At 48.1% G+C, this 22859-nt stretch overlaps 1 protein-coding gene across 1 annotated transcript in view; it reads right to left on the minus strand.

Moving 5' to 3' along the window:
• Nucleotides 1–22859, minus strand: part of SCAP (SREBF chaperone) — a 102314-nt gene that overhangs the window by 42767 nt on the left and 36688 nt on the right. The window contains exon 3 of the mRNA XM_065398493.1: nt 1970–2099. Coding sequence (XP_065254565.1) covers nt 1970–2099 — 130 coding nt within the window. The remainder of the gene's footprint in view (nt 1–1969; nt 2100–22859) is intronic.

Here is a 22859-nt window from a genome sequence, read left to right on the forward strand (position 1 = left end):
TGAGCGGGGATCTCTCCTGCAAACCCTACCGCATCAATCCCTAAGCCTTCCTTCTTGCAGTCCCCTCTTTTGTGATGGATGGAGGACGGGTGCCCCACACATGTCCTCTTGTGCTACACCCAACCATGGCCTGTTTTCCTCCTCTCATTTTCTGGTTTCTTTCTAGCTTCATATTTTTTATTCCCTCGCGTTCCCCCCTCACCTGGTAGCGTTCCCATTCCTTCCCGGCAGGCTGCATGCCGTTTTGGAGTGGGTGTGGCCTCTGGTGGCCACACCCTTTGTGCTCTAGCAGCTGACCTGAGTGCCATGGCTGAGGAGAAGCTTTCCTCAGCCAGCTGCAGCCTGTGCCTATAGCCCTGTACACGCGAGCTGCTTCTGGGGCTGGCTGCACTGGAGCCACTGCAGGAGCCTGGAGGAAGGCAGGTGGCTTCAGCCACAGCCAGAAGAGCGGGGAGACCTTGATCTACCAAAAATGTTCATGCACTTGGCAGCCTCTGCTGCAGAGAGGCCTTGGAGTGTAAAAGCAGGGTCTGCAGGTCAGGCTTGAGATGCCCTGACAGAGCTGTGATGCGCCAAGGACTAGGATACCCAGGGGTCCTGCAGGTCAGGAGGGAAGGGCATTGCAGAGCTATGCTGAGCGGGGGGAGGTTTTAGAACTGTCCCCAGCCTCCAAGAGAAGGGCTGTGGATACAGGCTGCTCATGCCAAAGAAAAGTCAAACTCTTACCCGGTACATTCGGACACCAGTAGCATTGATTTGCACGATCCTGGCCGATACAAGAAACCCTTGGCTTCTACCCAAGTCAGTGTTAACCCTTTGTTCATGCCTCCACTGCCAGAGCACAATGGGCTCATCACGCTGGGACAGTCACCCAGCTCCGAGTGTGGCTGCTTAACCTCAAATGGAAAACACTTGGTTTTGCCCTTAAGAAGTAGGCGTAAATGTTGGAGATGAGACCCGAACTGGCAGCAAATGGCTCCTAGTTACCGCGGACACTCCAGGCAGCTAGCCGAGCCAAAGGAGGGAACACACAGGATGTACTGAAGCGCTCAAGGCACAGGAACCGGGATCCACAGCCTTTCACCTCCAGGCCAGCAGTCTGATCCCAGCTCAGCTTGGCAGTGATGGGCCAGTCATTCCGTTATGGTGGCTGGTCAGTGGAGTAGGAGTTGTGAACTGGTTGGTAGGTCAGAGACCAAATCCCCACAGACAGGGGTACAGCAGTAAGTGACCCCGATTGGTAGCATCTCCATGGATGACAGCAGCAATATGGACTGGCTGAGCTCTATTCTCATCCTTATGGGGGTGGGGGGGTCCCATGGCAGAGTTGAGGCATGCTAGCAGAGTGGGGGGGGGAGAGCTTGCCCTGTCACTGCCCGCGTTGTCCCTGTTGGAGGGGAAGAACTGAGACCTTTTGTCTCCTGGGCTGTCAATCCAGCCCCGGGGGCAAGGATCAGCGTTCATGTCGCGCTCCCCGTCAGTCCCTGGCCCAGGCTGGGGAAGCTAAGGATGCAACCAGTGAACCAAATTCGGTGCTGAATCCTGGTCACGTGCCACCGGCGACACATTGCACATACGCTACGAAGAATCCAGCACCTACCACTAGCACTAAATTGACTTAAAACAACTGAATAATAGTTGTGAAAAAATGCAGCAAACAAAATGCAACACTTGACTCAGGATACAGTTCTCTGTCTCCCCTTGGACAGCAGGCTCCCGCTGAACAGCGTTTGAAAGCTTTTACCCACCCCCTCTGAAGGCCCAGAATTGGGTTTCCTGACAGCACTCGAGTCTAACAACAGGAGCACATTAGCCCTGAATTTAACAGCCAGGCGAGGTGCAGAAATTACAAGGCACTTCTTCAGTTCACTATATTAAGGTGCAAATAACACCAGAGTGAACTCCCCACTGCCCCCCTGCTCTCTCTCTCTCAGGTGCGCGCGCGCGCGCACACACGCAAAAGACCTACCCAATCCGGTCTCTCACTAGGATCTCCTTGCTGGTGGCCTGGCTCTGAAGAAGGTGGCGAGTAATCCTTCACCGGAGTGCTGTACTCCACAGGTCCTGTTCCAGGTAAGGGGAGCTTAAGCAGCGGGTAGCTAAGATTAAGACACAAGCAGGAAGAATTATACATTTAAGCAAGCCCCCATTTTACTGCATGTCACACACTGAAATGCACTGGACCCATCAGCCAACCTTGCCAAGGACAAGGAGATGCATGGGGAACTTTTTCCAGGTTACCAGTCTGAATCTGACCCAGCACAGTAATATCCAAAAGCTGATGCCCTCTGCTGGCCTCTCTCTCTGTGTCTACACGGGGATAACAAATGTGCAGCTGGCTCACAGGTCTTGGACTCCGGGGCTGAAAAATTACTGTGTAGACACTTGGGCAAGGTCCCAGAGGTTGGGCTCCAGCCCAAGCCTGAACAGCCATTTTTAGCCCCACAAGCCTGAGGCAGCTGACATGGGTCGGCCATGCCGTGGGGCTTTTATCCCCATGTAGACATACCCTCTGAGTTGGTGGCTTCAGTACAGTTCCTGTTAGATGGATTTGTGCATCCCTGCCAGCCCTTTAGTTGGCAGTCTTGGGGAGAACTCAAAGAATGAATGGGCCATGCAGCTGAACCACCCTCTGAACCATCAAGCCATCTCCCCTGGGCGGGTGGGACAGCTGAAACATAGTGAGGATGTGGAGCTAGTGGAAGCAGATTTGTGTTTTTCCTTGAGGGGGGAGTTACAGTCACGAGTGCTGTAGTTTTGCAGTTAGTGAGAGGACAGTTGAGCAGCTCGGCAGAGAGACAGCAGAAAAACTGAACTGCTTTTAAAGTCCTGAAAGTTAGCAGTGTCAGAGACAGATTAAGGTGCTCAGGCAGCCAGCTCTGGCTGGCTACTCCACAGTCTGTGAACCCTGAAAGCAGACACCTCTCACAGAGTAAGGATCCACCAAATGCACTTTGCATGGGCCACACTCCTGAATAACCAAGAGATGGTAACTACTTTTGATCACTCCTGATCCAAGCTGGATTCAAAAGGCCCCAGGTCTTTCCAAATAATTGACATCCAGCACCATCCCTGTAATTTTCCAGGGCTGGCACTCAAAGGCCTGTCTCCAGTGTGGTTGGAACCATATCTGACACTTGCCACAAACGTCACTGGTCTCGAAGGCACTGTTAATGGTGGATTCTGAGACACCAGACCATGAAGTCATGTCATTCTTATTACCTTCTTGCCCCCTTGAAGCTGCAATTTTGGTGTGATTGTAGCAGCTGGTAACCTATTAACCCTTCATATTCGAGATGAATGCTTTAGAACACTTGAAAGCTGAGAGGCCCAGCTTTCAGCCAGTAGAGACCATTTTCTTTTTAGCTCTAGATGTTCTTTAGGTTCTAAAATAATGTTAGAATCGAACTGGGGGGAAACACTTGAGCCAAAGGGTTGGGCCCCACCAATGCTAGAAGCTATTAAGACAGGATTCCTGGTTTTCCAGTGGCATACAGCCTGGCTCTGTAGCCTTGTTGGTTCACAATATATCAGATCTTGAATTTGTCACTGGTCCTTCAAACTAGCAAAGCGTTTTATGGCAGTGATCCCAAGCGAACTATAAAGGTCCTGGACCAATGCCATTTTCAATCCCTGTAACGATTAGTGACACAGTAATCAATGCAATACCCACTTGGTTTATCCGTGGGTCTGTTAAGAGTCTGGCAACACTGGAGGTTACTAAGGCTCGAAGTTTCAGAGGGCAGGGCGAAGACAAGTGACAGATAGAAGATGAGGTTTGAAAAAAACCAGCAAATTGAAAGAGGACAAAGAGTGATGTGACTGGTTAAAGTGGGTCAGCTTTTCTGTTTTAATATTCCATACATTGTTAATCACTTGACAAAACACAATGGCAAGGACACAAAAAGGTCTGACCCAGACTATGACAAGTGGATCAGGGGAGGAAGAAGTAAATACATGCTACAATGCATCGGGATGAGAACCTACAGTACAGGCCACAATTTTGGAGACATAGTTGCAGCAACTCTTTTTTTCTGGGATGTGATTACCTGCTTTTGTCCCTTTTCTACATAAGTCAGTGGTCCCCGAACTTTACCTCGCACCTCCCTTACCAGAACCTCCCATCGCCCCCCACCCGAGCCGGGGTCGGGAGCAAGACCGCGACTCCGGGAGTGGGGGACGCGCGCAGGGTAAGGGGGCTGAGGCTGGGGCCACAGCTGAAGGTGGGGGTGGAGCTGGAAGCGGAGCCCTGGGCGTGGGGCCGGCAGCCAAGCTGAGTGGCACTCCCTCCTCACCTCCTGTGGGGCTGGCCTGGGCCCCAGCAACGCCCCCCCCCCAACGTTCCTCTGCACCCCCCAAGGGGGCACGCCCCACAGTTTGGGGTCCTCTGACATAACGTCTAATAACTTGGAACATTCAAGCACCTGCACAGAACACGAGATCTAGTGAGATCACGGCCAAGGGGGTATGGTTTCATTTCACAGAGTAAACTGGTTGGCTCTGAGATGGGCATTACTCAAAGGAAGGCAAGGGGCTGACTGACAAAGCAGGATGGGCCAAGAGGAGGACTGTTCTATTAAGAAGTGATTACTGATGCCTGAATAGCATCTACGAGTCCAGAGGTCTGACGATGATCCAGCGTAGCCACAAACGCTTCTGATTCACACCAGTAGCCCACCTACAGGGGCACCTCCCCACGTAGCCACCTGGGAGATTTAAAAGCCCAATATATGTTCATTCATGTATCTTAGCTCATTTAAAATTAGGTGCACTGAACGCAGAAAGCGAGCGTGTTAATGAGAAGGACGTTGCTTATGACTAATGAACAGCTGTTCAGCAGTGCACACTTTGAAGCCCGTCTCATCCCTTCCCAGGTTAAAACTCTACTGCTCAGGACTGTGATCTTAACAGATAAAACTTCGCAAGGTCCAGACTGGCCAGTGCTTGGATGGGAGACACAAGTGCTGCAGGAAATGACAATGGTGATTCACGGGGTGACCTTCCTAAAGAGTCCATAGCACTATGCCCCGACTCAGGGTGTTTTCCCCTGCTGTCTCGGACAAACGCCTGGTTGGGGCATTATATTCCATAGATAAATCTTAACCCCCTGCTGCTTCCGCTGGTCAGAGAATTCTTCCTCACTTCCTGTCCTACAGCACTGTGGGCAGTTCCCTGGGCAGCGAGAGAAGTTCCTGCATTCCAAGTTGTGGGGTGAATCCTATACAGTGTGTAAAGCACTTTGGGAGCTGTAGGCCATGAGAAGTAGCGCTATCATTATAAATATACAAATAAGGACATGTACCGTCCACACAGGCTGATTGGTCTCATCCTCTCCCCTCCAGTACCGCAAGATGCAGCTACTCCTCCACCCCCTGCACGTGACCCCATCTCCCAGATTCCTTTGAGCTACTGCTTCTAGTCCTTCCAGGGATTCCTAGTGGAGCTCTTGATCCCGGCATATGTGGAGGGGTGCTCCATTCTCCCTGCTTCCTTAGGGCCTGTTCGGAAGGAGACCTTCTCCTTCCCTCATTGCTGGGGAGGGGCAGGCTCCGCTCTTTCTCACCAGAGGAGAGTTTTGCTCTGTCTCTCCCTCTTGCCCCTGTGAGGAGGGCGCTAGCGTTGTTCAGTGCCTGCCCGATACTGGATGTTTTGCTTCCTTGTGTTCTGGGAGAGCACCGGTGTGACAGGTATTCCAGGCACCTTGCATATGGTGTGGGAAGAGCATGGACAGTGCTGACCAGAAGCACCCGGCAATGGAATGGCTGCTAACAGGGACCAGTTTATGACCTACAGAAACCCACCGGGGGGCTATGCCCCAGCCTTTGAGAACTACCGACTGAGGCAATGAATTAAATTCTGCACTATAATCCATATGGCAGCCAAGATAACAATGTTAAAGGAACATTACGGCTGCCAAGTAACTACTCAGAAATTAGGAAATTACCAAATTAAGGTTGCCGTTGCAACCTGAAGTCAACTCCCTGGTGCACATACATCATCGTACAGACTTCAAATGGCGGAGGGATGTGAGGCTCTACGCTCAACTTAACAGCATTCCTCTGCTCTCTCTGCTCCTTGGGAACGCAAGGTGATAACTTCTGAACATGGGATCAGTCTGTAGGTCTAAGAGCTGGTTGATGGCCACCATTAACACCTTCCAGCAGAACTACCACCCCCATCTCCACTCTGCCCAGAATCCCAAGGGAGTTTAACATGCTGACATATGAGGGACTTCTCTCTGCTTGGCCTTATGTTGTTCAGGGAGGTGGTGTGACTGTGTCCATGTCACAGCATGGCAGAGGTGGCAGGAGACAAATTTGCCATGGACGCATGCAAAACTACTACGAAACAAGTTGACATTGGTCAACATAATTTTGCAGTGTAGCCCAGGCCACAAAGAAATCATTTAACAAGTTACCAGTTATACAAACTGACCTATTTACATCTCTTCCTGAACTAGCGGGGGCCAGGAGGGTGGCACACAGGGAGCTTATGGGGACGGGGGGGGGAGGGGAATAGAAGGATGCAAGGAGCCCCTGGTGTGTGCAGTGAGCTTGGCCTTCAAAAGCTACGAAGTGTGTCCCCCTCTAGACACAGGTAGGCTAAGACAGGCGTAGTCACAAGGGAAACGGGCACAGAGAGCCCCTGGCATAGGGCAGAGAAGTGGAAGAGGGGGGCACACAGAGCTCCTGACATGGGGCAGAGAAAAGGAATGGGGGGGGGTCACAGAGCCCCTGGAATAGGGAGGAAAATAGGGGACCCTAGAATGGAGGACATGAGGGAGCGCATGTGGGGGATAGGGGTTGTGGGAAGACCTTGAACTAGAGGGGGATGGGAGGGTGGCACACAGGGAGCTTGTGGGGGGAATGGAGGGATGCAAGGAGCCCCGTTGCGTGCAGTGAGCTCGGCCTACAGAAGTTTTGAACTGTGACCCCCTCTAGTTACATGACCGCAACCTAGTTTTTTCCATAGGCCCCCTGCCTCCTTCACTGAATGCAGAGTTATTCAACTTCTTTTTATCCCCCTCATTCAGTGTGTAACCCCAGCCTTTATTTAACACTCAGCACAGACCTCAACCACTTAAGCTAACAAAGTAACTGGCAGCAGTAGTGGGTTGTTACCCTCTAAGGGAACCAGCCCCTAGAAGGTGGTAATACACGCACTGACACACTCATTATGTCACCTTGGTCAAGTCACTTCGTTTCTCTCTGTCTTATTTTCCCCAACTGTAGAAAAGGGATCCTGGTAAATAAAACCGTGGGGAACATCCATTGCTGTCTCCAGGTACATTAGCACAGTGATTGTAATCTGGAAAGGTTGAATGCGCCCCTTTCAGGAGTCTGATTTGTCTTGTGTACGCCCAAGTTTCACCTCACTTAAAAACTACTTGCTTACAAAATCAGACATAAAAGTACAAAAGTGTCACAGCCACACTATTACTGAAAAATTGCTGACTTTCTCATTTTTACCATATAATTATAAAATCAATCAACTGGAATATAAATATTGTGCTTACATTTCAGTGTATAGTGTATAGAGTAGTATATACAAGTCACTGTCTGTATGAAATTTTTGTTTGTGCTGACTTTGCTAGTGCTTTTTATGTAGCCTGTTGTAAAACTAGGCAAATATCTAGATGAGTTGATGTACCCCCTGAAAAACCTCTGCGTACCCCCAGATGTACGTGCCCCATGTTGAGAACCACTGCACTAGCACAAAGTCCTTTTTCCATGTATGATCAGAATGCAGCTATAATTTCAGAACAGTGTTATAAAACAACCAAGAGCTGGGGATTGGCACTGGAGCCTGCCTCTTGTATCACTAAGGTGGGTCTGATCTGGGAGATACCTGTCCCTTAGCAACACTTCCTTGGGCTGTGTAAATTATGCCAGAGGGTGAGCATGAAGCTGAAACAATAGATGTGGCAAGGTGGGGTTAACGCAACAGAGCTCTGAAGAAGAGTGGCTAAGGACCAATAATATTACAAGACATACCAAAGAAATGGGCTGGGCTTGCTGTAGACAAGTGGGACGTTGCTTACCACCTGTAAATGATGCCTAGGACAGGACACCTGAATTTAGTTTCAATTAAAAATTAAACAGCCAACAGGGGAGCATGAGGGTTTTTATGGCAGTGATGCTGGAGCTCGTGATAGGATTTGAACGCTCCTCCTAAGTCAACAGGACACTAGAGAAGGGTAGCTAGGCCAAAAGCGTGTCACCCATGGGAGAGGCAAGCGTGCACATGGATTGCCACATCTATTGTTTCAGACCCACCTTAGTGATACAAGAGGCAGGCTCCAGTGCCAATCCCCAGCTCTTGGTTGTTTTATAACACTGTTCTGAAATGATAGCTGCATTCTGATCATACATGGAAAAAGGACTTATTAGGCTAATAAATATGGATACACTTTTAACACGAAGGTGGCCAACTCAGACGAGCTTCTAGGTGGTGGGAAAAGGCAGGTACTAATGCCAGCCCCAAAGCCCAACTGAGTAGGCAGGCAGACCATGCACCAGATTGCAAATCAGATAAATGGTGTTTAAACTGCCTTCAGCCATGACTAGTGCTGGTGTTACCCCAGAATCTGACATTCCTGCGTGTGCCCAAGAATTTGACAATATTGCAGCCAACAATTTTGTATGTTCAGCCACTGCCAGCTGAAAACCAAACATCACATAGCTAGGAAAATCTTAGGCCTTTGTGAAGGAAGGTCAGACAACTCCAGGCTTGCAGTTTCTTAATCAGAATGGGAAGATGGGACAGAAAGTTAACAAGTGGTTTGAGCATTGGCCTGCTAAACCCAGCGTTGTGAGTTCAATCCTTGAGGGGGCCATTTAGGGATCTGGGGCAAAAATCTGTCTGGGGATTGGTCCTGCTTTGAGCAGGGGGTTGGACTAGATGACCTCCTGAGGTCCCTTCTAACCCTGATATTCTATGAAAGAGAGTGAGTCAATAGTGACCTTGGTTTTAAATGTCCCTAATACATTATTGGTATAACTAGAAATGTTTTAATAAAAAGTAATAAGTAGTTTTATTGAAATTAGGAAAACTAGTGACCCACGAGGAGTCACAATAGGTTATGTTTTGTTTAAAGTTAGCTATAAAAAATTAGGCGAAAGAATATGCTTTGGAACAGTCCGATTGGGCAAGGATCTGGCATCTAAGCTCTCCAGCAGTCAGACAGAAGGCAGGGCCCACTGAAACCTGGCTGCTGATTGCTCAAAACCATTTCTTGACCTTAGGTAAATAGACACTGAAAGTAAGTACAATATTTATATTGCAATTGATTTATAATTAATTATATGATAAGCAATCTTTCAGTAATGTGCTGGGACTCTCTTGTATTTTTATGTCTGATTTTGTAAGCAAATAGTTTTTAAGTGAGGTGAAACTTGGGGGTACGCAAGACAAATCAGACTCCTGAAAGGGGTACTGTAATCTGGAAAGGTTGAGAGCCACCGAGTTAAGTTACCATTGCTAGGGGTTCTGAGAAACCCCGGTAACACCCAAGCACAAGTCAACAATAGCAACAGCGGAGAACGTAACGGTCTTTAGTGTATAGGATTGTAAGAGTAGTTGTCATGCTAGAGCAGTTCAAAAAACAAGTCAAGAATTTCTTTGGGGGTGGGGGGGTATTTTATTTTTCAGTCTTCTCTCACTCAGTGGTTGAGCTGATTTTACTCAAACTTACACACATATGATCTCCTTGACAGAGACCAAGCACGGAAAATTTCAGCATGAAAAAGTAAAGCTTTTAAACAGCTATGAGCAACTGGGGGGAAAAAGGGGGGGGAAAGGGGTTAGAAGTGAAATAGTTCTGGATCCTTAACAAGAGACGGAGCTAGTGTCTTTGCTCTCCTATAACACTTTGTCCTGTCACGGCATATAGGAGATGATCTCAAAGCACTTTATGAATGAAGCTTCATGCTAGTCATATCAGGGTGCGTAAAACTGAGGTATAGAGAAATTAAGGCCAACATCTTTAAGATTAGTCACTACTTGTGTACCTCAATTGCTAGATGCCTACTTTGACACAATGTGCCTGATTTTCACAGGTAATACACACCCATAAGACCATAGGAGCTGTCATACCAGGTCAGACCACGGGCCATCTTGCCCAGTAGCCTGTCTACAACAGTGGCCAGTACCAGAGCTTCAGGTGGAGTGTACAGAACAGAACAATTATGGAGCGATCCACCCGCCTTCCACTCCCAGCAGTCACAGGTTTAGGGTCACTTCAAGCATGGGATGGTGTCCCTGACATCATGGTTAATAGGACTTATCCCCCATAAACTTATCCCGTCCTTTTTTTAACCCAGTTATATTTTTGGCCTTCACAACATCTCATGACAATGAGTTCCAGAGGCTGTGTGTTGTGTGAAAAAGTACCTCCTCTAGGTTGAATTAAACCTGCTGCCTATTAATTTCATTGGGTGACTCCTGGTTTTTGTATTGTGGGAAAGAGTAAATAACACTTTTCTATTCACTTTCTCCACACCACTCATGATTTAATAGATCTCTATCACATCCCCTCTTAGTTGTCTCTTTTCTAAGCTGAACATCCCTGATTATTTTACTCTGTCCTGGATCAGAAGCTATTTGATACCCTTATCATAGAACTGGAAGGGACTTTGTTAGGTCATCTAGTCCAGTCCCCTGCACTCAAGGCCGGACTAAGTATTAGCTCTAGATCATCCCTGTTTGTCTAACATAATTGTTAAAATCTCCAATGACAGAGATCCCACAACCTCCCCAGGAAATTTATTCCAGTGCTTAATTACCCTGACAGTTAGGAAGTTTTTCCTAATATCCAACCTAACCCTCCACCCCACCCCTTCCTGCAATTTAAGCCCATTGCTTCTTGTCCTATCCTCAGAGGTTAACAAGGACAATTTTTCTCCCTCCTCCTTGTAACAACTCTTTATGTACTTGAAAACTATTATCATGTCCCCCCAGTCTTTTCTTCTCCAGACTAAACAAACCCCGTTTTTTCAATCTTCCCTCGTAGGTCATGTTTTCTAGACCTTTAATCATTTTTGTTGCTCTTCTCTGGACTTTCTCCAATTTATCCACATCTTTCTTGAAATGTGGCATCCAGAACTGGACACAATACTCCAGTTGAGGCCTTATCAGCTTATGTCTTGCTTACAACACTCCTGTTAATACATCCCAGAAGGAGGTTTGCTTTTCTTGCAAGTGTTGCACTGTTGACTCATATTTAGCTTGTGGTCCATTATGACCCCAGGATCCCTTTCTACAGTATTCTTTCCTAGGCAGTCATTTCCCATTTTGTATGTGTGCAACTGACTGTTCCTTCCTAAGTAGATCATCGTTGTTGTCCTTCTCTGAAACTTTGACATGGAGGAACCAGAATTGGACACAATATTCAAGGTGTGGGTGCACCATGGAATTATATAGTAGTAGTAGATTTTCTGTCTTATGTTCTATCCCTTTCCTAATAGCTCCTAAAATACTGTTAGCCTTTTTGACTGCTGCTGAAGCCTACGTGGAAATTTTCAGAGAACTATCCCCTGTGATTCCAAGCTCTCTTTCTTGGGGCGTAACAGCTAATTTAACCTATCACTGTATATGTATAGTTAGGATTCCCCCCTCCTCCCCAAATATACATTATTGTACTTAACACCAAATTTCATTTGCCATTTTTCTGCCCAGTCACCCAGTTTTGTGAGATCCCTTTGTAAATCCTCACAGTCTGCTTTAGACTTAACTATCTTGAATATTTTTGTATCTGCAATCTTTGCCTCTTCGCTATTCACCCCCTCTTCCAGCTCATTAATGATTATATTTGAACAGCACTGGTCCCAGTACATATCCCTGAAGGACCCTGTTGTTGACTTCTCTCCACTGTTAAAACTGACTGTTTAGTCCTACCCTTTGTTTCCATCTTTCAGCCAGTTACTGACCCATGGCTACTTAGTTTGCTTAAGAGCCTTTGGTAAGGGACCTTGTCAAAGCTTTTTTTGAAAATCCAACTACACTATCAATTGGATCATCCTTACCCCCCTCAAAGAATTCTTGTAGATTGGTGACGCGTGATTTCCCTTTACAAAAGCTATGTTGACTCTTCCCTACTAAATCACATTTATCTAGATATCTGAGTCTATTCTTTACTATCATTCCTCCAAAGTTGCCAGGTACCGAAGTTAGCCATGCTGGTCTGTAACTGCCAGGATCTTCTCCAGAACCCCTTTAAAAATTGGCACTATATTAGTTATCTTCCAGTCATCTGCTACAGAGGCTGATTTCTGAGATAAATTACATACTCCAGTTAGCAGGTCTGTATCTTCATATCGGAGTTCCTGCAGAACTCCTAGGTGGATGCCAGCTGGTCCTATTGACTTATTACTGTTTAGTTTAAATCAGGTAGCTCAACACCTGTGAGGAGTTAAAACCCTTTGGTTAGGTGCTTAAATATGGAATTGGGGTGCTTCGTGTAAGCACTTTTGAAAGTGTTGGCTTCAGATTTTATTTTAAAAACAGAAAGGAAGATAGGCATAGTTTAAGTCTAGAAGAAAGAAACAGGAGAGCAGATATAGCATTACAATGTGCAGTGATATTAAAACTAGGTTTCCTGTGCATTTTATCCATTTGACAGCATGTCATTAGAAAGCAACAGAGGGTCCTGGGGCACCTTTAAGACTAACAGAAGTATTGGGAGCATAAGCTTTCGCGGGTAAGAACCTCACTTCTACCCACGAAAGCTTATGCTCCCAATACTTCTGTTAGTCTTAAAGGTGTCACAGGACCCTCTGTTGCTTTTTACAGATTCAGACTAACACGGCTACCCCTCTGATACATGTAATTAGAGAAGCAGTTACAGGCCCTACTCAGGATCAGGGTTTATGATGTTAGGTGCCGTACAAACACAGTACCCATCTCAAAGAGCTTACCCGCTAAGTAGACAAGACAGGTAAGCAACAGGGCACAGATACAACATGCAAGCTGTAACTAGGCACAGGGAACCCTTCTCCAGAGAGCAGTGTGAAGTGCAACCAACCTCATCACTAGCCAATATTAGCCATCCCTCAGGCAGCTGCTCAGGGTTGCAGGTTGTGGTTCTCCTGAGAGGGACCTGCAATTCCAGCTGAGGGCCTCCAGGTGACTGAGCAGTTCCTTTCATAACAGTTGACTTCTGGGCTGATTTAGATTAGCCGGTTTCTCCACCTCTCCCCACCAATAAATTCCACAAATTCCTCACTGCTGTAGAATACCCACCCACAAGTAGCACAGGGTTGAAACATAAAATGCAGGAACAGGGCAGCAAAGGGCTCCAAATAATCCAAGCAAGTCTTGTGCAATATTATCCATCTCCAGCTAGAGATCTTCAGATAAAACAGGCCAGTACATTTTACAGTAGCTTTTTGCCACTGATTGACAGTAGGTGCCAAGAGTACACCAAAGGCTTTCTCCTCCTGGTAGTGATCCACTCGCTCTGGCTAGCACTGCCCTCCAAGTACATGGGCAGAGAGGACATGCAGGGGACAGAGGACAAAATGTAACACAGCAAATGCAGACTGTCTGATCTAGGCCAAGAGAAATACCCACGGAAGTTAGATGTCTGTGTTTGCACTACACTCCGAGTGCCTTCACACGGAGACACTGCCTAGGAAAGGAAAGGTGCTGCTTTACTACATGTGTAAGCAGAGTGCTCCCCATCTTACAGGACACCCAGAGAAAATTAGAACAGAGGCAATCCCAAGGAACAGAGGCCCAGATTCTCAAAGGTATTTAGGCTCCTAACTTGCATTGAAATCACTAGGCACTAGGAGCCTAAATCCATTTGAGGATCTGGGCCCTACATCTAATAGTTTGAGCCCGCACGTACTGCGGAACCTAAAGTCTCTGCTGGATCTTTATGAGACTGTCTGCTCAACTGCTGCACATTTAGAGAAACAGACATGTTGGAGAAGTGACCTGAAAACAAAAGTTCAGCCCGATTAAATGAGGACACATCAGTCATCCCCACAACTTCCATACACACCCACCACGCAAACACAGCTGGGTTTTCAGGATTAGGTAGGGTGTGATAGCACCCTTCTCAAGCCTCTCCTGGAACGTAAGTCACAGCAATACCTTCACCTGCAATTCCACGTGCTTCATAGAGTATATGCCCAGTCACAGATTCTGACAGCCAACGGGGGAGAGAAAGGTAATGCAGCAATGAGAACAGGAAAATGGGAGTCAGGGACTCCTGGGGTCTATTCCCAGCTGTGACAGTAACTCACTCCACAGGGCATGTCCAGGGCCCAGCTTCTCCGCCTCCGTTTGTTTCTTCTGTACAGTGAGCTAATGTTGACCTACCTCCGAGAGATGCTATGAGAATCTGTGTTCACAATTTCAAGCACAGTGTAGTGCGCTAACATGAATACACAGCAGCATGAATCTTAAAATGCACAAGGAAGGAGAGATGCTCTCTCCTGCTGTTCTGCATGTCATACCAGGCTATCACCATTAACCCTTTCAGTGCTTCAGAGCTTGGGGGAGAGGACTTCACAGGGCAGGTAACATGCCAGAGATATATTGGAGGGGGGGGGGGGGAATCTATGAAAAACAAATCAACTCTTGGTATCTCTCAGCTTCCCCACAACTGCCCAGCCAGTGGCAGATTTACATCTGAAGACTGTTCGTGTTCCAGCTGCCAGATCGGGGGGGAGGGGGAGCAGCTTATTGCGGTTTAGTGACAAATTCCCTCTCCCGTTGATACCTGCATTTCAGGGAAGCACAGACTGTTGCTATGGAAGCGGCTGCAGTATGACAAGCCCTGCAATATGCAGTGGTGTTGTAGCCGGTGTCGGTCCCAGGATAGGAGAGAGACAAGATGGTTTTGGTAATAGCTTTTATTGGACCAACTTCTATATTACCACCTCACCCACCTTCTCTCTGAAGTCCTGCAATGTGACTTCGTTCCAGAGACAAGCGAGGAGGCAGCTGCTAAAAAGCACAAATATTTTTACCACTAGCGAAAGGGGAAGAGTGACATGGGAGAAGAGAGAGAAAGTGGATTTAAAATTTTAAGTGTAAAGAATGACAGAAGTGTTCCTTGCTGTGAGCGGATGCAGAAGTAAGCTGGCGCCACTCACGCTACCTACCTGTTAATAGTCATCGAGAACCTGTCTACATGGGAAGTTTAAACAGGATTAAATCGAGTTCGTCTGGTTTGAAAAATCTTGCATACACAATGCAATTCATTGTAGCACACTGACTGCATTCATCAGGAACTCTGCAGTCTCTTTCAAAGTGAACTAGCTTTGCTGGAAATTGAATTAGTCCAGTCTAGTGTTTGCATGCAGGCTATTGTCGGCTGCTATCCCAACACTGCTTTGCAGGTGACCGTTACTGACTCGTCTGTTTACCTGTGTACTTCTGCTGCTCGGAGGCCAAGATGACCGGCTAGCCCTAGCCCTGTTTATAGGCTGCTGCAGTGCCAGATTTTGCCCATTTGCTCCTAGAGACGAGCATATCCATATTGCTGCGATAATACTCCAGAAACCCCAAGTGCCTCAAACAACCGCTTGGAGCCATGCGGACACCCTGGATCTCACCGTCATCTGGGGAAAAGCTTTGGTGCAGGAAACTCTGGGCGGCCAGTCACCAAAATAAAGATCCAGTTGGGGACATTGCGAAGCAGATGCATGGGAGAGGCTACCACTAGAATATGATCAGTGCCATACAAAGAGCAAGCAGCTCACAAGGACCTATATTAAAATGAGGTATGACAGGGCGGAAAAATCTGGCAGGGGACATGTAACCTGTACACATTCGAGGAGCTGGACAGGATTTTCCAAGGTTTACACAACCACCCAACGGAGGAAAGCTGTGGAGCCTGCTGCATTTTTTCTTCTCCCCCATCTGCTGTGCCCCCCACCCTTTTATTAACAGCTGAGTGGCTGGCTAGCCTGAGGGCAGAAAGCTAATGCTGAAATGTTCAGACATTATTACAGAGTCATCCCCACGCCCACCCCCCACCCCACCCCCGTAACACCACCAAAAAAAAAAAAGTCAAGTCACAGAGAGATGGAGGCAATACTGGAGGACAGAGAGGGAAACAAAGAGCTCTCCAGGAGATCACTGCAGTGGCCAGGGACAGCATTGCCATGGCCAAAAACAATATGGAAAGAGACAGGAAGATGCAAAGGCAATTCAACACCAAAGGGCCCTGTTGCAGTATGTTACTTTTATGACAGCAAGCAACGCAGTACTGCAAACCACCACCCAGACACGTGAGGCAGCCCCTGGACAAGGATGTGATGGAGTGGGAATTTTCTGTAAATATTTTCTAGGAGTACTGTGTACACCTCAGTTTCCCCCATATGCTGCATTGTCACCTAGGGGGTGGAGGAGGGTTGCTGACGCTCTGTGGAGGCCTAGAGGTGCAGGTGTGAGGAATGCCTAGCTGTCTCGGGTTTGGCACCCAGGTCAGCGGAGAGTCCCTGAAGACAATAGCAAATCCAATCGCCGAGACATTTTGTTTTAACCCAGTCACATCTCTGGGGCTCTGACTTCCCTCCTGCACACTGGCAGGCCCTCCCTGGAATCATGTCCCAACCCCAGGGCTGTGCACACGCCAGGAACCCATCTCCCCTCAAGGGGTCAACCTACTACCCTCACCCCCAGGACAGAATCCTCTCTCAGCCCCCTCTCCTGGGGGCTGTGTTTTGCGCTCTCTTGGTTAAGAGAACCCACCATGGCCACCTTCTGAGCAGGTGTCTCTGTAACCAGCAGTGATCTTCCAGCTGCTTTCCCTCTCTCCCCCTTAAACAAGGCAAGCGTATTTTGGCAGTCATCCTTCCTTGCTGGCCTCCGCCCCCTGCTCAGCTCTGCCTTTGCTTTCCCAGGGATGGTGGGGTGAGAGCTTGCTGCCTTAGGCACAGCATCAGTGTGACTCACATCTCCCCTGTAGAGATAGGCAGGGACCATCCTTCTGCCCACTCAGCTACACGTGTCTAGTTACAGACAGAAAGATACCTTGTGCTGTTCACTGACACCTTCACTCCCTCTTGGCGGGATTCAAATCTTTGGCTATTACAAAAGCAGGGACTGGATCCTGAAGAAGAGCCCTGTGTGGCTAGAAAGCTTCTCTCTCTTACCAACAGAATTTTGCCCAATAGAAGATATCATCTCCCCCACCTGGTGTCTCTAACATCCTGGGACCAACACAGCTACATTACACCACATTAAAGCGATACAGTCACTTCCCAAAAGGACATCAAAGCTGATATTCTGGAGAACCCCAACCACCCCAATCCTTCCTGTGACTACACAGGGATCAGAGCCACAGGTAGGGGAAATGACTTCACATGTGGCACTTTCACCCAAGTTATGCAGCCTTTCAGCATTTGATGGGGTTGTACAGGCTACTGGGAACAACAGCAAGTCCTTCCCACTGTACCCCGGCAGCCATTCCCTTCACGGACCCAAGCTCAGGGCTCTGAGCACAGCGGCCCCCGGGAACCCAGTGCTTTTGAGCCCTCTGTCACGCCTGGGAACTTGGAGTCTTGGCACTGCACACCAACAGGCCGAGGAACAAAAGGCAGAGCCAAGACAAATGCTTGCCTGTGACTTTAAGCCCCCCCAGCCGGTGTTGTGCCCTGCACTGTACTCTTGCCCTGTGCGGTTTTGTTTCACTCCTGTGTTAATGAAAGGATTCTTTGTAGCTACTGTTTCTGAATAATCCATTTTTTCATTTCATTCATTTTTCATAATTAAGCAGAGTTACATTAAGGTTCATTTCTGTTTGTAACAGACTGTTTAATAATCAAAACCTTGAAAGCTTCATTCATAAGGACTTACCAGCTCATTTTTCACAGAAAATCATGATGTTTGCACTAATTCATAAGGTTGTAAAAAAAAAAAAAAAAAAAAAATGTAGGCAAAGACAAGGTCAAATAGCGATTGCTACAATGGTGCACTTCCACCCCCCCATCAGCAACACTAACCTACTCAAAAAATCCCCAGCACCCCTCCCCGGGTTAACAGCTGGATGTATGGCTGCAGAGTTTCAGAGTTTCAATAGGCATGCGTGACAATATTGCTCCGGTTGTTTGCATTTTGCACTTTGGCTTCTCAAACTGCCGAGCAAATCTCTGCACCTCAGCCTCGAGCCCATGGCTGAGTCCTTCTCCTTTCCTCTCTCAAATACTGTGCAAAATACAACAGGCTGCAATCATCTTTTGGACTTCTTTCCTGCTGCTTCCAACCTGTTCCACAACCAGCACCACCTTCCTTTCAAACGGCCAAATGCACCGTCCACTGCCGTTCTGCAACGACTGAGGCAACGGTCCCATAGTTCCTTCCTTCTGCCCAAGCGGCCTGGGAATAGCTTCCTTAGGCAGGAAAGCAGAGGATAAGCAATGTCCGCACCATTACTGTCCTTCATGTTCCTGGGGGCAGAGTCCTTTCTCCACTAAGGTACATACAGCAGAGTTCCAAATGACCCTACCACCGTGGATGCTTTCAGCCTTTGTCTGTAAACCTGCCATGGAGGGGGGAGGCGGGTCAATGAGCCCTTGGAGCACCCTGAGGAAACACCCCTTGTGTTCACAAATTCTGAGCTTTGCTGGGGGGCGCAAACAATAGGCACATAGATCCCATCAATTACCCCAATTATATTTGGGAACCCCCTGCATGCAAAGTCATCACTAACCTCCGGAGCACTACCTAGCTTTAGAACCTGGTGCAACAGTACCTTTTCCAGGGCATCACACACCTGCATGACAATGGTCTCAATGGCTGATCTCCCCACACCAAAACAGGTCACTACAGACCTGCAGCATTCAGAGGCAGCCAGCTTCCAGATGGCAATGGTGACCCTCTTCTCCACGGGTATAGGTCGCCACATGTCGGCACACTGCAGCTCTGGAGTTAGTTCAGCATGTATCGCCAAAAAGTTTGCATTCTCCATCCTGAAATTCTCTTACCATTGCTTGTCTCTCCATGTCTGCAGAATGATCCTTTCCCACCAATCTGAGCTGGTTTCCCAAGCTTAGAGTGGCACTGCATGCTATGAAGCTGCTCCAAGAATCAGTCCTGTACTATCACTTGGCTCAGTGTCTTCCTCATCCTGGTTCCACCACTGCTGAAGACCCTCCTGCTGCCACCGCCACATTGTCTGCTCAGTGGTACGGCGGGCAAAGTCCAAAGCTGAACTCATCCGGCTTTGAGTGCTAAAATACAGCCCAAGCGGCCTCTGCATATTTGAGGCTGCCAACACAGTAGCACAGAACTTCGTTGGGGCCGTGCTGGCTGATAGCAACTTGCAAATGGTGCTCACCCACCCAGAAAGGAAGTATGGGGCGTGGACAGATGAACCATGTGATTTAAAAAAAAAAAAAAAAAAAAAAAAAATGAACTCTGTCTGCTATGCATCCCACCATGTACAACGAGAAAAATCCCAGAATGCAAACTGCTCAGCAGCAAAGGACCATGGGACACTATCCAAGAATGCCACACCCTCAAACCACAGCCTACTACCGCTGAGCGTATACGATGCACATTGCCAGAGGGCACAGCATTCCACGTGCACGCTATTAGCACAGCTTCCATACTGCGTGTTACCTGATGCGCATCAAAAAGCTGTGACTAAACCCCTGTGCAGACAAGCCCCAAGACTTCACCATTGTCACAACCTGAATATTACAGCCTCTTGGAACTCAGAGAGGCAGCAGGGACAGAACTCAGATGACCCTGCTCCAAAAGCACAAGCCCTTACAACGAGAGCTTTTAGAGTTTAGTTTTATCTTGCTCCTTCTCTGGACGTGCATCCGAGTCCTACTAATATTGCCTCAAACTGGGTCAGTGCTGCATATTGCCTTGGAGAAACGAGCAAGAAGAAAGAAGCCAAGGCATTCAGGTGGCTCTCTCTCACTGATTTCAATGGGAGGTAGAGACCTAAATACCTCGGAGGATCTGGCCCCAGGTTACTTTGGTGTGGGCACAGGTAATTTGTCTGGAAACAGGTACTGTTTTCTACCTTACAGCAAGACCAGCCTGAGTTTGATTTTCTATTGGGGGTGGGGGAAGGGAAGAGAAGGAACCACCACCCTAAAAAGGGAGGACAAACGTAAGTGAAACATTAACTGTCTCCCAAGACATTACTGAACATTCTAGCATCCTGAAGTTTGGTTCCCTCATTTTATGGTCAATGGTTTTTGCCTAGTGTTTTAAATACAAATGTATGTTAAAAATCCATTTACAAAATATTTACAAAATGGCACCTGGGTGGAGCAATGGAAGGTAACAGGATCGGGGACCAGGTGCAGGAGAGAAAAATCCAAGATTCCGTGCACAGGTTTGCCAAAGGTGATACGATAGCCACAGCAGGAATGTAACCAAGGCAACAAGGAGTCCCCTACGCCCCACTATCCTCCTCACCTTTGCACTAACTCTCCACACATCAAAATCTACACCACAGTTTCAAGTTCCTTTCCAATCCTATTGCTAGGTCATAAATATGGAAGAGGTAGGTGCAGCATGATAGATCCTATGTCCCCCAGCCACACTCAAAGCTCTCACTGTGTTAGATGAGGAAGAGGAGCTGTGCCATCTACAGGCACATGGTCGTTAGATGACCTGCCTCTCTCTTCTGCAGGGTTGTGCAAACTCATTGTTAGTTGTAGGCAGGAAAACAAAATCTTTCTGGATGCTATCAGATGGTTGGGTCCCTTCAATCTGCTCCATGCTTCCAAGGCTACTAATTCAGCAACTGCAATCATGCCAAGCACATTTGTGAGTTTCTCTGATTTTCCCGATTAATCTTTCTTTATTTTTAAGTGTAACACTGAAGACCCCGGTCATGTTTTCTGACAATGTCGTCAGATGATGAACGGTGTTAGATTTCAATCTCCGAGGTTGTCAATCTTGTTCATAAAGCCAGTGAAGCAGTACAAGCATCCCCCAAACGGCCCTACCCACACAGCTCTTTGTTGACCTGAGTGAGACAAGTCCAGGCTCTGGACCCATTCACTTTTTGGCCTTTGCAGAGATTGCAAACATTTGTACTACCACAGAGCCTAGAAGTCCTAGTGGTAGACCAGGATCTGAATGCGCTAGGCGCTGTACAAACAGAACAAAAAGACGACCCTTACTCCAAAGAGCTTATAATCAAAGTATGAGACAGCAGATCGATACAAACAGATGGGAGAAGTATAAGGAAACAATGACAGTATTGATCACCATGACAAGCGCACCAGCAGCCCGACAATTGTCAGTTTTTTGTAGGCATCCCAGCCAAGGAGAGCTTTGAGGAGGGTTTGGAAGGAGGATAATGCGGTAGTTTTGCAGATGTTCATGAAGAGTTCCTCCCAGGCGTGAGGGGCAGCACGGGAGAAAGCGTGAAGAAGGTGCACGTTAGAAAATCAGGGGAAAGGTCAGTAACTGGTGGTGGATTTTATTATGTTGATATTTGCCCACTGGGAACAGAGCCAAGACCCAGGTATTTTAGATATTTAGGTATTTTAGAACCTTTAGATGGTGACCACTTTTGGTTACTACAAACCGGTTCAGAGGTCACCAGCAGCCTGCAGGTGACAGACTCCATATCCCACCACCACCCCATGCAGGACATCATCTTTTACAGACCATGCTCTGCAACAGTTTGTGGGCAGACTTCCGTTTTTAAAGCAAACGGCATGCGATCCCCTCACCTAGGTGCAACACTGCACCAACACAACATGTGCTATTCCTCCCTAACTCAAACTGGCTTTTTACTGTAGCCATTCACTTCATGGCTGTCTGTTCATTATCTGCTTAGACTGTAAGCCCGGCTAGGCAGGGACCTTGGCTCACTTCCCTAGAGAGTGCCCTGCACGTCTATATACATTTCGTAGTAGCAGACAGCCCCAGTGACAGCGTTCCAAACACAGCTCGGCTGGGAAAGGAAGGTTCGTTTTCAGAGAGCAAGGCTACTCATGTTTCCAATGAGCATGAACTACACTATGGGCTCTGTCCTGAGCAGGAGAAAGGGAGCACACCAAGGCTATGCCTGCACAGCTGTGTCAGTACAGCCCCCCCGCGTAGATGCAGCGTACGCCAACAAAAGGAGGTTTTCTGCCACTGTAGGGACACCACCTCCCCAGAAGAAGTTAGCTACGCCAACACAAGCACTCTTGTAGATGCAGCTACGCTGATACACCAGGGGTTTGGTAAGCATAGCCATGTGGAGGGGGAGGAGAAGAGAGATTTCCCTGCATCATCCCCTAGCGGCTTCCAGCTTAGAACCAGCTTTGCCTCCCAGCCAGGCTCTCTCAGGCAGAAGCAGCTCCCCACCCAGCTGCCAGGGAGAGCGGCTGGATGTGCCAGGGGAGAGGTGCAGAGAGAGATGGACAGAGCTCCTCTCCCTCCCTGCCCCAGGTAGGCCAATCGGAGGGGGGGGGAGCACTTGACCCTCCATGGCCCACCCCCATGCGTCACCTCTACTTGAGCTACTGCCCAGTAAGCTAACAAGGTGAAAACAGGCACCTGGAGCTAGGGCGGCCCCCTCACAACACCCCTGCAGATTGCGAGCTGTTCAGCTACTACGGTGACGGGGACCACTTAAGTACTGTGACAGACCCAGACCAGTGGGGTACAGGAGTCTGGTAGAGGGCAAATATACTGGTCACTGGATGAGTAGTTTTCTGTTCCCTGAGTGACCAGAGCAGGGGCTGCACTAGAGTAATCAGGAACCTGCTAGAACCAGTTAAGGCAGACAGGCTAATTAGGACTCCTGGAGCCAATTAAGAAGAAGCTGCTAGAATCAATTAAGGCAGGCTAATCAGGGCACCTGGGTTTTAAAAAGGAGCTCACTTCAGTTTGTGGTGCGAGTGTGAGGAGCTGAGAGCAAGAGGCGCAAGGAGCTG

This window comes from Emys orbicularis, chromosome 2 (genome assembly GCF_028017835.1).
Source record: "Emys orbicularis isolate rEmyOrb1 chromosome 2, rEmyOrb1.hap1, whole genome shotgun sequence".
Classification (NCBI taxonomy): domain Eukaryota; kingdom Metazoa; phylum Chordata; order Testudines; family Emydidae; genus Emys; species Emys orbicularis.